We start from the raw sequence: 12,915 nt of genomic DNA, 5'->3' as shown, positions 1-12,915 counted from the left end.
TCCAGAATTTATTACTGATATATATTTCTTAAGCAAAACATTTCAAGTCTTATATGAAAAGGGATCCTAAAATGACCTTGAGGGATACCTTTTTGGCAATAAGTATAGTTAGAGAAAAAAATACATTCAAAGTGTGAACAGATAGCACTTAGATACTGAGACAGAGAGGTTAATATCAAATGAGAGTCAAATTCAGAATTCAGTGAATATATTCCAAGATGACAGATCTTTTAGATGTATTATGTATCTCCTTGGAAGCTTTTTATGTTTCTTATTTATTCATAAGTAGAAATGCATAAAGCAATGCCTCCTAAAAGAAACTTCAGTTTTTTTTCTAGAGATCTGCATATCACCCAAAACCCAAATTGAAATTTTCATAAATAGGCAGGTTACTTTTTTTTTTGTAATAAATGTTGATTGATTAGCGTTGATAGATTCAGTGTTGACGCTCGATATTTTCCAGGATGATCTCTTCTTAACCTGGCCCTTCAGATCTTCCAATATTGTACCCATCACCACTGTAACTGACCTATTTGAATTATTTTACTGCTGGTCATCTTCACTTTATTTTCAATAATAAATGTTAATATGAAGAGAAAGGACTTATATCTATAAATTTGGTCTAGTAGTATCCTTGGGATCAGGATTAATTCTGATAGGATTTGATATTCTGAATAGGGGGTATAATGGTCTGACCTCTAAACTATCCCTGTTCAGAAAAGGATTTCCATAACAGAATCACATCTATCTTTATCTAAAGATACTTCAAGAGATATCCACCAAAATATAAATATAAAATATCTTCCCTCATGCCAAATATACAAAGTTTCCCTTCCTTTCTTTCTAATAGGTTCCTTACATGTACAGGAAAGAACCTCTAATCAGACTTTGGAATCCGTGGGGCACTGTGGAATGGAATGGAGCTTGGAGTGATCAGTATGATTTTGCAACCTTTTATCTCTTAAGAAAGATGACTCCCTTGAGTTCTTGGAATGAGAACACTCTTTTAAGACTTAGCACGAATGGGCCTGGAATGATAATACTTTAGCAAGAACTAATCTTGCAACCCAAGGGTCGGCATTTCATGCTCTATATTAAAATTCAAGACATCACTAGGCATTTCTATTTCATTTATCTTCATTCGGATAATGCCAGATCTTACCATTTTTGATTAATTGTTTCGTCCCCCACCCCAAATTGAATTGTTACCGCAATTTGCACTTAGAGGCAAATTTAAATTGGACGAATGATAACTTTTATGTACTATATCTATACAAACCCTCAGCCAATATGTCTGTGGGCAAGGATACAGAAATCATGAAGCCAAATAATCCAGAACAGGGATGTCCAACTTTGGCAATATCAACAGCTGTGGATTTCAACTCCCAGAATTCCCTATTCCTCTTCTGGCCAGGGAATTCTGGGAACTGAAGGTCACATGTCTTAAAGTTGCCAACATTAGACACTCCTGATCTAAAAGATTCTAAGCTGGAAACTGATCTTTCAGCTGCCCTAAAATGCTTGAAAAGTAGTTGTAGAAGCAGAGATCCTCTGTTGTCGCCACTCCCGCCATCACCATCTCTGGCAAGGGAACAGTAGGAGGTGCCAAGAAAAGCATTGTGACAGCTGTTTATTGCTGCTAGCAAGACCACAGACAGTAGGAGATCTATTATTTATAAATATAAGTTAAAAATGTGGGAGGAAAGGAAACCAACATTGCAACCTGCCATGGTAGTAAATAGTCCATCTCGGCTGCTAAAATTATAGCTTGGAGAAACTGAAATAGCTCCCTTTAGCCTTGCCAGCTATTCAATTTTGGCAGGTTATCATCTGGTTTCTAATTTCAGACATTGTATAGTATTTTCCTTCATCACATTTAGAAACAATTTGCTAGAATTACCCTGGGTTCAATCCAAAAAAACGAAATGAAATAAAACAAAAAAAGTATTATTAAGCTTCATTGCTTTCCATGGGAATAATTTTGCAGTTTTATGAAAAAAAGAATAACAGTTTGTGATTTTTCCCTAGTACTCTATGCCGAAAACAGAGAATGATCATGTTAGATAATATGGACCATTCTCTGGTTTTAAGATTGGGAGCAATGCTATAGAGTTACAGCTTCTTTTCCATTGGCGCTGTTAATAGGACTCTTGTTGAAAAGCACCAAGAAATAAAATTTCCTTGAAAAGGTTGTTGGAATGCAACTAACCTCTACAGCTTTTCTATGTTCAAAAAATTAATGTCTAATTTGGATTCAGTTGAAATTTTGGTGAAGCAGCCTTAAGTTGTTTAAATCAATACGGTTATTGATTCACGCCTAGCTCATGCTAAGCAGACAATACAATTATCACTTAATTATAAAATTGCAGCCTGGGAATTAACACAGTTAGATAGCTAATTCCCTGTAATGAGTTTGCTGAGAGGTAATATCAGAAGTCAGAGATGGAAAGAATTATTTTCTTAATAAAGAGGCCATCCAAGACTATACTTTAACCAATGAGAACATTGAGGTTGACCTTAATTGAACCTGACCTGCATTCCAAGCATATCCTCAATTCATGATGATGGTAAACTTTTATTCCCAGCAATTCCAGTTCAGTGACCAGCCGATGACTGATCTGCATAAGTAAATGTTAGGTTTTTAAAAATCGTTCCCTCTGATTTTCTGTCTGGAATTTGAGTTTCTTAATTAAATAACAAGAGTTTCAAACTACATTTGAAACTTACTTGTTTGTTTTTCAATTCCAAAATTCTATATTGAGAATTGCACAGCTATATTGATCATTTGGTCCTGTCATTGGGACTCCAGAGGATGGTAGAGGACAGGAAGGCCTGGAGGAATGTTGTCCATGGGGTTATGATGTTGTCAGACATGACTTCATAACAACAACAACATAGCAATTGAAATTCTGGTGTCAATTGCCGTTGTAATTTGAGGACTATCTGTAACAATAAATGACAGGAGAGTCCATGCATTCTTTCAAAAAATAGGAGGCAACTGCTGTAAAGAGCACTACCTACCTATGTTTGTTGTCATGATAAAATGATTCTTTGCAACTTTACTACATGATTTGCAGAAATCATCACAATGGAGAACTGAACAGGATCACTGTTTTCAATTCTATTGCTTGGAACAATTGGTTAAGATGTAGTATTTGCATCAGCCCTATTTTCCAGGAACTATTTTATTCACTTCCTGGGTTTTGTTGTGGAAAGCTGACTATCTCATTAGAGAAGAACTCTTTCCCTGTAATTATCCTTGCAATTTTGTTGTAAAGGTCACACTAGCATTAGAAGCAGCCGAATGAAGCAAACTGAATCCAGTAATGAGAAGAATTCCACAAACTCTGTAGTAAAACAGGCCAAGCTCACATGCAGATGAAAAGTTTTCTACAAAATATATTGAACAAATTAATCTTTCTGCGTAAAAGAAATGCAAAATGAAATGCACCCTTGGGGGAGACTGGCATTTTCTTGGGTGCAATTTGCCACCATTTGGACTTCAAGTTTTAGATGTGATTCCTCAAAGTGGAGGTTTATGCATGAAAAGGTCTATAAAATAGCATTACAATGGCAAGGCTATTGGTATCTTTCAAGTGATACATGATTTTGATCTCTTTTACAGTTCCGTGGAATGGGATCACGTCCCTCAATCATTCAAGGACAAATTCTATGTGAACAGGGCTGATGGCGAATTCTGGTATTATCACATTCATGAAATAGGCTTTGGGAGATTTCTCCATGTTAAATTGCATATCTCTCTACAGTATGTCCATCTCCAAATCCAAATCCAAATCTAAATCATCTCTACCTTTATCTACCTGTATCCACACACATACTTACCTACATAGATACTTGCACACTAGGAAATTTTTTAGGCTTCTAAAAATTGGAAATGCACACTAGAAATGGTAACTAACATTTATCTGCAGCCCAAATCCACATTTTCTTTTCTCAGGATATCATTTGAAGATTTGAAAGAGAATTTTTCATTCCTGTCAGTTTGCAATAACGTGCCCACATTCCTGGATTTTGGTAAGAAGACGTCTTGGTCTTTGGTTTCATATTTCAACCAATTATCTCCAGAAGAAAGCAACTTTCGAAGTAAGTAGCCTGAGGTAATAAGTTGATATCCTAAACCATTTTCACAGGAATATCATATTTAACAATATTATAGTTACATTGCAAATCTGGAGATGGATAACTTTATGCCCTGTATGTAATATAAATGATAGTCTGTGTAGTACCTCTTGAATTTTTATTCAGATTACAAGTAATCCAGTTTTGCCAAAAGTAACTGGGAATGGAAACTCTAATACTAAGCAATGTGATTGTAAAACACAGCATCTATGACCATGCCAACTTATGATGGTAGTTGCGACAGTCCCAGCTGCCAATATTAGATGATTCCCATATGGTCACAGTGTCCCACAGTCATGTGATTGCCATTTGCAATCTCCTGCCAACTTCCCCATTGACTTTGCTTCTTGGAGGCCACGTGAATGTTACAAATTATGATCATATGACTGCAGAATTCTGCAATGTTGTGATTTTCTGAATGCCCAAATCAGGGTCATGTGACCATGGGAACCCTGCAACTTCTACAACTATGAGGACCCATAGTAAAGTGTCCCTTGTTCAATGCTGTTGCAATTTTGAACAATCACTGAATGAAAGGACGTTCAATGAAGAATTTAAAACAATATTTAAAACAGACAACAATAGGGCAAATTAGAATTGGCTTGGATTTCTAAATACACTTATTTGTGGAAAAAATGATGGTGACAATAATAATCATTTTGACTCATTATGTGCCCTCAAATTGCTGTTGATTGTTAGTAATCACATCACTGCCAGAGAACCAAAATGTAAAGCCAGGACTTCTTAAATAATACTTCAGCATTTTGCAATGCAATCACAGACAAGTTTATGTAGAGATAAGTCCCAATAGGGCTTACTCTTAGACAAATGAGAATTGCAGTCTTAGTTATTTTTATATTATCTCCAAGTGCCTGTCATTTGTATTTTAGATTTGTTATTTACACATGCATTTATTTAAAATGTTTATCTATTGTATTCAACATGAAACAGTATCTAGAGTAGTGCTATTCTTTAACAAAGGTCAGCTTACACAAGGTTAATGAATGGCCTTCTATTTCATGAAGCTTATGCCTTTTACAATATATGAATGTATAATCTGTGCTTATCCATCTTGACATACATTTCATTGAATTTAACGGAGCAGAGTTCCTTGTTTCAATTTCTGAAATTTCCAGAAAATTGGAATTCGGAAGCTGTTTCCAGTCAATGGAGAAAATATTTAGCTTGATGGGATCAGTGGTCTATATCAATACCTGGCAGTTTTATGTATCACTATTCCTTGTCAAAGGTTACTGAGAGGTTGCATGCTTTGTTTCAGAAATGTTAACTGTTCAAAGACATATCGTGGCTACAGTATATTAGAATAAATTACAATGATGCTCAATAATCAAAGCTCCTTCTAACAAGAAATTGTCCAAGATAAAGTGGCATTATTCTTTTGTAAATGGGTCTGAGAACTTCTCAGAATTGTAACTACTAATGGAATTCCTTATCTTCTTTGATAGTATTGGGTAGTGACCTTCTAGAGTTAAATAACAATTGGAAGATATTAGATCCACTTGCCTGTATCTAAAGATTGTGTGTGTGTGTGTGTGTGATGAGAAAGAGAGTAAAAGAAGGTCTTAATCAAGTCTGATTTGTGTTATCATGTCTGTTAATCCACAATAGATGCTCTTTCAAGAAATCAATATTTAATCAAAGTTTCAGAGGTTATGACTACAGACAACATTGTAGTAGCATTGATGCAAAGACCTGCAAATACCTCACAGATGCTGGTACATATAGGTTTCCAGCTAAAAACGGTGAGTAAGAGCAAATAGAACTGGGAAACATTGTCCCCGTGGCACATTTGGGCCATGAAAGTGACACGATTCACCTGGCTGAATTAGGAGGAGACATTTTGCCATTTTTGAAGCCTCATGGATTACTTATTATTTATGCCAGAAAAAAACTTCTGTACATACACACTTATGCAAAACCCTCTTCTGGCTTCTTGCCAGCTAAACACTGTAATATTATGGAGAAAGAAAGGAAAAATACCTGCTCCTTCTTTTAAGTGGGAAGAGTGATGAAGCAAGAATTCCCATCAATGAGAAGCTAGCCTGTCTTGCTGTTTCAGAGACAGCATGACAAAACTGCTTAGATGTTTTGTCTAAGGAGAAATTGGGTAATGCAAAGTTTTGGATTCAACTTCCTTCAAGCAGTCAAATCCCAACAAGGTTAGGAGGTGAGGTAAATGTCAAATATGGATTAGTGCTGTGATTATTAGTTACTCCTTGCTTACTAACCACAATCAGGATCAGCAACTCGATCATTAAGTGAAGTAGTTGCTAAGTGAAACTGTGATTGTGCTTATGAGCTTGCTTCAGCTTTATTTTGTCTTATAGACCTTCAAAGGTCATAAATGGAAGGATTGATCACAAAAGTCCTTTTTCATCACCATTGTAACTACGAATGGATGTTATGAACAAAGACCTGTATAGATTCTGGTCTTTTGTCTGTTTGGTCTAAATCAAGATACCACTTTTCTCATCCAGAGAACATTTAAATTTAATTGCAATAACTTTCTAATAAATATATCCACTTCAAGTATCATTGGGAAAAAAATTCTGTTCTGAAACTTTGAGCTGCCCTAACAGTTTCCTATTTGTCTTTTCTTTCCAGCTGCTTGGTTTTCATTGTTTTTCCTCTGTCAGGAGGAAGGGGGTTATATATTTTCCCAAAATTGATAGCAAACATTGTTGAGAAGGAGAGAGAAACTTTTTAGCTACTCCCCATCCTAAAGCAAATTTTAACAGTCTTCTTCCCAACACCACCTGCAGTCCTACGCACTGAAGTAGCCTCTGAAGAGATTTATAATGAAGGAGGCAATGCCCTATTCTCTAAAAATATTCTCTGCCTTAGTCTTTTAATCTACTTCTACAGACTTTAGGATGCTCCTCTGTGTGCTTTATACTTCCTCTTATTTCTGAGTAGCCCTGTCTGATTTTGCAAACCCAGTAAAAACTCAGCTACTGTTCATTTTGACAGCATCAGTTGTTTAAACTCATTTATAGCAACTCCTGTAGAGAGTCAGATCGGAATTAAATCTTTATAGCCTAGCCCGTGAGGCTGGCTGCAAATTTGTAGTTATTTCAGCTTTGTATGATTCTCAGAAAGATAAATTGCCCTTTTCTTGGAGGTTGAACTGTTCTACATGTGCATGCGGATATTTCTAGGAATAGGAATCTGACTTCAGCAAGGATTAGTGAAGCAGGTGGTACAGGTATTACAGAAAGGGCATTTATTTACAAGAAACACATTAGAGAGATAGGCAAAGCACTTAGCTAGCTACAGCCTACCCAGGAGAAGCTAAGAACATGCATGCTTTGTGCATACCAAAATAAATGACTTCAGATTAACAATCTTTTGGATAAACTGCCTGCAGAATAGTAGACAAAAGGGGGCACAGAATAAATATTTAACTCATCAATCCTTAACATATCTGAAGAGACATCTTGGCCCAACAGGATTTGCCTATCCCATTCTTTCTAGCAGAAAGGGCTTGCTGAAGACCCTGTCTGTCAAGGAATTTTGCCTGAGGAGGGGCTCTAGGAGAAGTGTCTTGGTCCCCACTCTTTTGAACATCCTGCTGCCACAGGTGAGATCTCTCCCCACTAGTGGTGAAATGCTAAGGTTCACCTGAACCGGTAGTAAAAAAAAAAGTTTAAAAAAGTGAAAAAAAGGTTCCATGACAATCAGCTGTGCCGCACGATCGTTCAGAACCTTTATTTTTTTACTTTTAAAAGCACTTTTTTTACTAGTGGTTCTGGTGAATAAGTAGTAAAAATGCTTTAAAAAGTGGGGGGGAAAGGTTCCGAGGATTGCGCAGCACAACTGATTTTCAAGGAACTTTTTTTCACTTTTTAAAGCTTTTTTTAACTACCTATTCGCCGGAACCAGTAGTAAAAAAATGCTATTAAAAGTGAAAAAATGATTCTGACGATCATGTAGATCAGCTGTGATCCACGCAATCATTGGAATCATTTTTTTTCACTTTTTAAAGCATTTTTCCTACCTATTTGCCCAAACAGGCAGGAAAAAAATGCTTTAAAAAGTGAAAAAAAAGTTGGCCCTGCCCACCCAGTCACATGAACCCCACACACATGTCCACAGAACCATTGGCAATTTTTTTTTTAGATTTTGCCACTGGTCCCCACCCTTCTGACCTTCCAGAAGAACCTTAAAACTTGGAGGCCCCTCTTCTGTACTATTGGTGCCCATGGTTCTTAATCTCTATTTAATTCACATAAATTTTACTTGGTTTTATATTTATATTTATATCTGGCCGCCTTGGCCAGAGTTGCTTCAACATTGAAATAGGTGACATATAAATTTAACAAATAAATAAAGATAAATTTAAAAACTCTGTATCTATTGTACATTACACTGCCCTCTTGTGGTTAGTAGTCAATATAGGCCAGGGCTTCTAATTTACACCTCCAAGACTTCACCAAACATACAAAAATTCAAGTCCTTAATATAAGATTATAAAACTTGTCATTCATAAAGGACAAAAAGGCCATTTTTTTCCTTGAGGGGAGGGTTTATATAATTTTGGCTGCATTGTTTTGGTTTTTCTTTTAAATAGATCAAATGACAAACATTTTAACTTGCAGTTAGCAATGGATTATTGATATCCATTCATTTGGATAGAATTTCATTGTGTTCGCAAATGCAGTTTTCATTACTGCTTACCTAAATGATTAATGTCTTTATATATTTGATAAGGATTTATTTTAATTTGGCAAACACTGATATTTTTCTTCACATTTCAATCATAAGTCGATATGAAAGTGTTTTTAAAAATAACCTACATAAATCATACAGATATTTTTAAACAGCTGCTATAAAACTAATTGAGGAGGACTTCATTTAAAACCAGTTAGATTTTGAGGAAGCAAACAACACCCTTAATAAGGAAATTAAACAACAAAAGAACCAGTAGAAATGAAACCTTGCATATGAAATGAAGTAAGGGAAATATTAAAGTTTCATATTGTTCTGTGTGCTTATATATTAAGTTATAACAATGTGATTCTAGATACAAAGGAAAGTTTGCAAGAAAGAGAAAGAACCTGCAGAGAATAAGAAATGTGTTCTGATCCAAGAAGCTGTAATTAGCATTAAATTATTAATTGGACAATAAATATAGTTAATTTAGTCATTAAGAACAAATTTAAATTGTGTGATTTTAATTAGATTTTTACTGAACTATCTTTTACAAGCATCTTCACTACTGATAGCATTCTTATAATATACCACAACTGTGGTTTACAGACCAATTCAGTCTTTTCCCCCAAACCATTGTAACAAGCCTATACTAAATTACAATTTTTATTAGTTGGAAGATTACTACAATAAAATATCAGGAAAGCTAATTGAAAGTCCTGTGACATAAGAGAATTATTATAAACAATAACTTATGTGTATAGATCCAATACACATAAAAGCAAGGTTTGTCCATGCAGAACAAAAATCTCACAAAAATCAAGTTCCCCATCACTTATAAAGAGCTTTGACATAGGTAGATCCAAGATATACTGTATACCTGGGTCTGCTTTAGATTGTCATCTACATTAGAAGAAGAGAATTACAATTTCATATTTAGAAATCTTCAGGAGAAGGTACCTCCAAGGGATCAAAAATGAATAGCAATGTGTGCAGGAACAGAATAGCACTTGACTAGGATGACATAAGGCTCCTGCCTTGAGCTGGGGGGGTGGACTAGAAGATCTCCAAGGTCCCTTCGAGCCCTATTATTCTAAGAATAATCTCACATTGCGTTGTTCTTTGAGCTTCACATACTTCTTATGCGCCTTCATTAACCCATTTGTAATTCCCAACTTCTTCAGGATTACAGAGACAAAATATAATAGAAAATCACTCATTTTTATGACATATTAAATTTGCAAGACTGAACATAGCTATTTTGCATTTAAAGAACCACCTAACATCCAAATACCCCAGGCAATTGTATTTTTTAGCAAAAGTCAAAAATTATCACAACGATCTTCCAGTCACTGGAAAAGATGCCCTTCCCAAAGGAATGATATTGGCCACTTCCTGTATCAACTGCACTTTGCATGTTTTTCTGGTTGGACTATATGTTTCATGCAGTGGCCCCTATGGTTCATTGCTACCAACAGCCTTCTTACCTCAACTATTTCCTACTACATGCATACAATCTGACTAGATTGCCATATAATGGCAGGTAATGTCAATGCAGATGGGATAATAAGTAATGAAAACAGCATTAACACTCATTATCTATGAACTCCATTCTTTCTTCTTCTTAGTCTGTACAATATTGTCACCATTATTTTCAGCTAAGAAATGTCTCTCTTTTTTTTTGCAACATTATAGAAATCATAATGTATACAATTAAAATCAATATCGGCTCAGAAGTGTTAATAGCATGCTTCTGCCTTGACCACACCAGTAATTTCCACAGGCAAGGAATATCATATAAGAACACAAATTGGATTGTTGACATTCATTGTGCGTGTATCTTCCCAATGGTACAATTTAGCCGGTTCTAGCTGGTTTTGGCGAACCGTAGCGGTGGTAGTAGGAGGTTCCACCCACCCACCCGGACATCATCATGTCCTGTTTTTGACGTTCTGTTCATGCACAGAAAGTCTGTGCATGCATGGAGATGGCACGTATGACCGAAGCAATACTGCAGGCACACTCACATTTGCGAACTGGCAGGTTGTTGTGGTAATTATAATATTACAGATATTTATTCTCAAATTGTATGCTTAATATGCTTTGCTTCTTTTCTTCTATCTTACAATGAGCTACAGGTAAGACCTCTTTACTTTTCTCTGATCTCTCTCTCTCTCCCCCCCCCGCCCCCCTCCCCCCCTCCCTCCCCCTCTCTCTCTCGCTCCCTCGTGTGTACACATACATGCCTTTGACTCAATGTTGACAGCTGCTTGGAAAGGTCTCTGCAGCTTTCTCGGCAAGGTGGTTTCCCATTGCCTCCTTCCTAGGACTTAATTATTACACCAAAACGGCTCTCTGAATTATCAGTAATTAGGTTCAACTTTTTCATCAGTTCAGTAACTATTCAAGGGGTATCTCTGATACCGCTGATTGATGGCTGTGTTGTGATGAATTAAACCATGATGATATTTTTTATGCTGCTTTATATACTTACCGTATATACTCGAGTATAGGCCGACCCGAATATAAGCCGAGGCACCGAATTTTACCACAAAAAACTGGAAAAGTTATTGACTCGAGTATAAGCCTAGGGTGGGAAATGCAGCAGCTACCGGTAAATTTCAAAAATAAAAATAGATACCAATAATGTTTTTGAATATTTATTTCAAAGAAAAACAGTAAACTAGCGGTGTATTCAATGAAATACTTCACTCACCTCATGATGCTGATGTCCCGCTGTGATGATGATGTCCCGTGCAGCCGCGGGAGCGATGTCCCGCCTCCTATGACACACGGCACAGTGATTCCTATCATTGGATCACTGTACCAGAGGAGGTGGGACATCGCTATGTGGCTGCTTGCCATAACAAGGAGGAGGTGGGACATCGTTGCAGAGCGGCAGGAGGGGGAGGAAGGGGAATCGTAAGACAGCCCTGCATTACATTAGAACGTGAGGAGGGGGGATGGTGCGCTGCGCGCTGCGCGGCAAACTGACACAGAGGGAGGGGAAACTCACAGGGGCACTGGGCCATTCACGAGTGTCACCCAGCGGCATGGCCCCGCCCCTTTTTCTCCTCCATTTCGGGCAAATTTTTCACTGACTCGAGTATAAGCCGAGGCGGCTTTTTTCAGCCCAAAAAGTGGGCTGAAAAACTAGGCTTATACTCGAGTATATACAGTAATCATGTTACAGCTGTTTACAAAACACTTCACACACAACAAATCAATTAAAAACAGTATAAAGTATATATAGTATAAAGGCAGCAGAGGGAGGAGGAAAACAGAAATGAAAGAAAAACCATTCATCCAATATTTATATACAGAAAATCTGGAGTTTCTTTTTCCATTGTTAGAATAGCTTGCTTGCATCAAGACAGTTTTAAGGATAAGTTGCTAGGTTAAAAAACATCCAAATTCATAAAAGCTTTTCAGTATCTTGAACAAAAGAAATGATTATATGTAAGAAAAATTCCATTTCCTTGAAAAGAGTTGTCCCTATTTAGGTTTATTGAAGTTTTAATTCATCACGTTCTAAGTTCAACACAAAGACATGGCTCATAAATTATTGTGCCATTCTGAGTAACCGTTCTAAATGGGATTTGTACACTCCAGTGTTTTTGTAAGAATGTGTTTAGTCGGGTTTTTTTAATTATGTTGTCTTTATATGTCATCCCAATAATAATGGTTGCATTTTATTTATTGTGCCACCTTGTTGAAAATATTGGAGCCACAAGAAATATGGCAGGATCTATTATTTTCTTATAGGAATGGATTCGATACAAAATTCAGAATGCTCATGACAAGCCTAAAGATACAGATAAAATCTCCTCTCCCTAAATATTTCCCACTCATTGATTCTGCTATATCTTCCATAAATTACAGATAGTACAGTCTCAGGCATAAATATCTGGAGGTTAGCCCATTTATAACAAATGAATCTCAATTTTAAAAATAGTGCGTGCACGTCAGAGGTACCGTATTTCCCTGAAAATAAGACAGGGTCTTATTTTCTTTTGGCCCCCGAAATAAGCACTTGGCCTTATTTTGGGGGAGGTCTTATTATTTTTGAGGTGCAGGAGGCCCCTTAACAGCCTATGGCCCACC

The 12,915-nt window shown here is 36.6% G+C and overlaps 1 protein-coding gene across 1 annotated transcript in view; it reads left to right on the top strand.

Annotated features, from left to right (window-relative positions):
• LOC116508157 (calpain-13-like) overlaps positions 1 to 12,915 on the top strand; it is a 93,317-nt gene that overhangs the window by 48,136 nt on the left and 32,266 nt on the right. The window contains exons 8-11 of the mRNA XM_032216667.1: positions 851 to 936; positions 3,626 to 3,700; positions 3,959 to 4,104; positions 5,770 to 5,903. Of these exons, the coding sequence (XP_032072558.1) occupies positions 851 to 936; positions 3,626 to 3,700; positions 3,959 to 4,104; positions 5,770 to 5,903 (441 nt within the window). The remainder of the gene's footprint in view (positions 1 to 850; positions 937 to 3,625; positions 3,701 to 3,958; positions 4,105 to 5,769; positions 5,904 to 12,915) is intronic.

This window comes from Thamnophis elegans, chromosome 4 (genome assembly GCF_009769535.1).
Source record: "Thamnophis elegans isolate rThaEle1 chromosome 4, rThaEle1.pri, whole genome shotgun sequence".
NCBI classification, from domain to species: domain Eukaryota; kingdom Metazoa; phylum Chordata; class Lepidosauria; order Squamata; family Colubridae; genus Thamnophis; species Thamnophis elegans.
The sequence above is the reverse complement of the archived record's forward strand: the minus strand, read 5'-3'. Positions and strand labels throughout refer to the sequence as shown.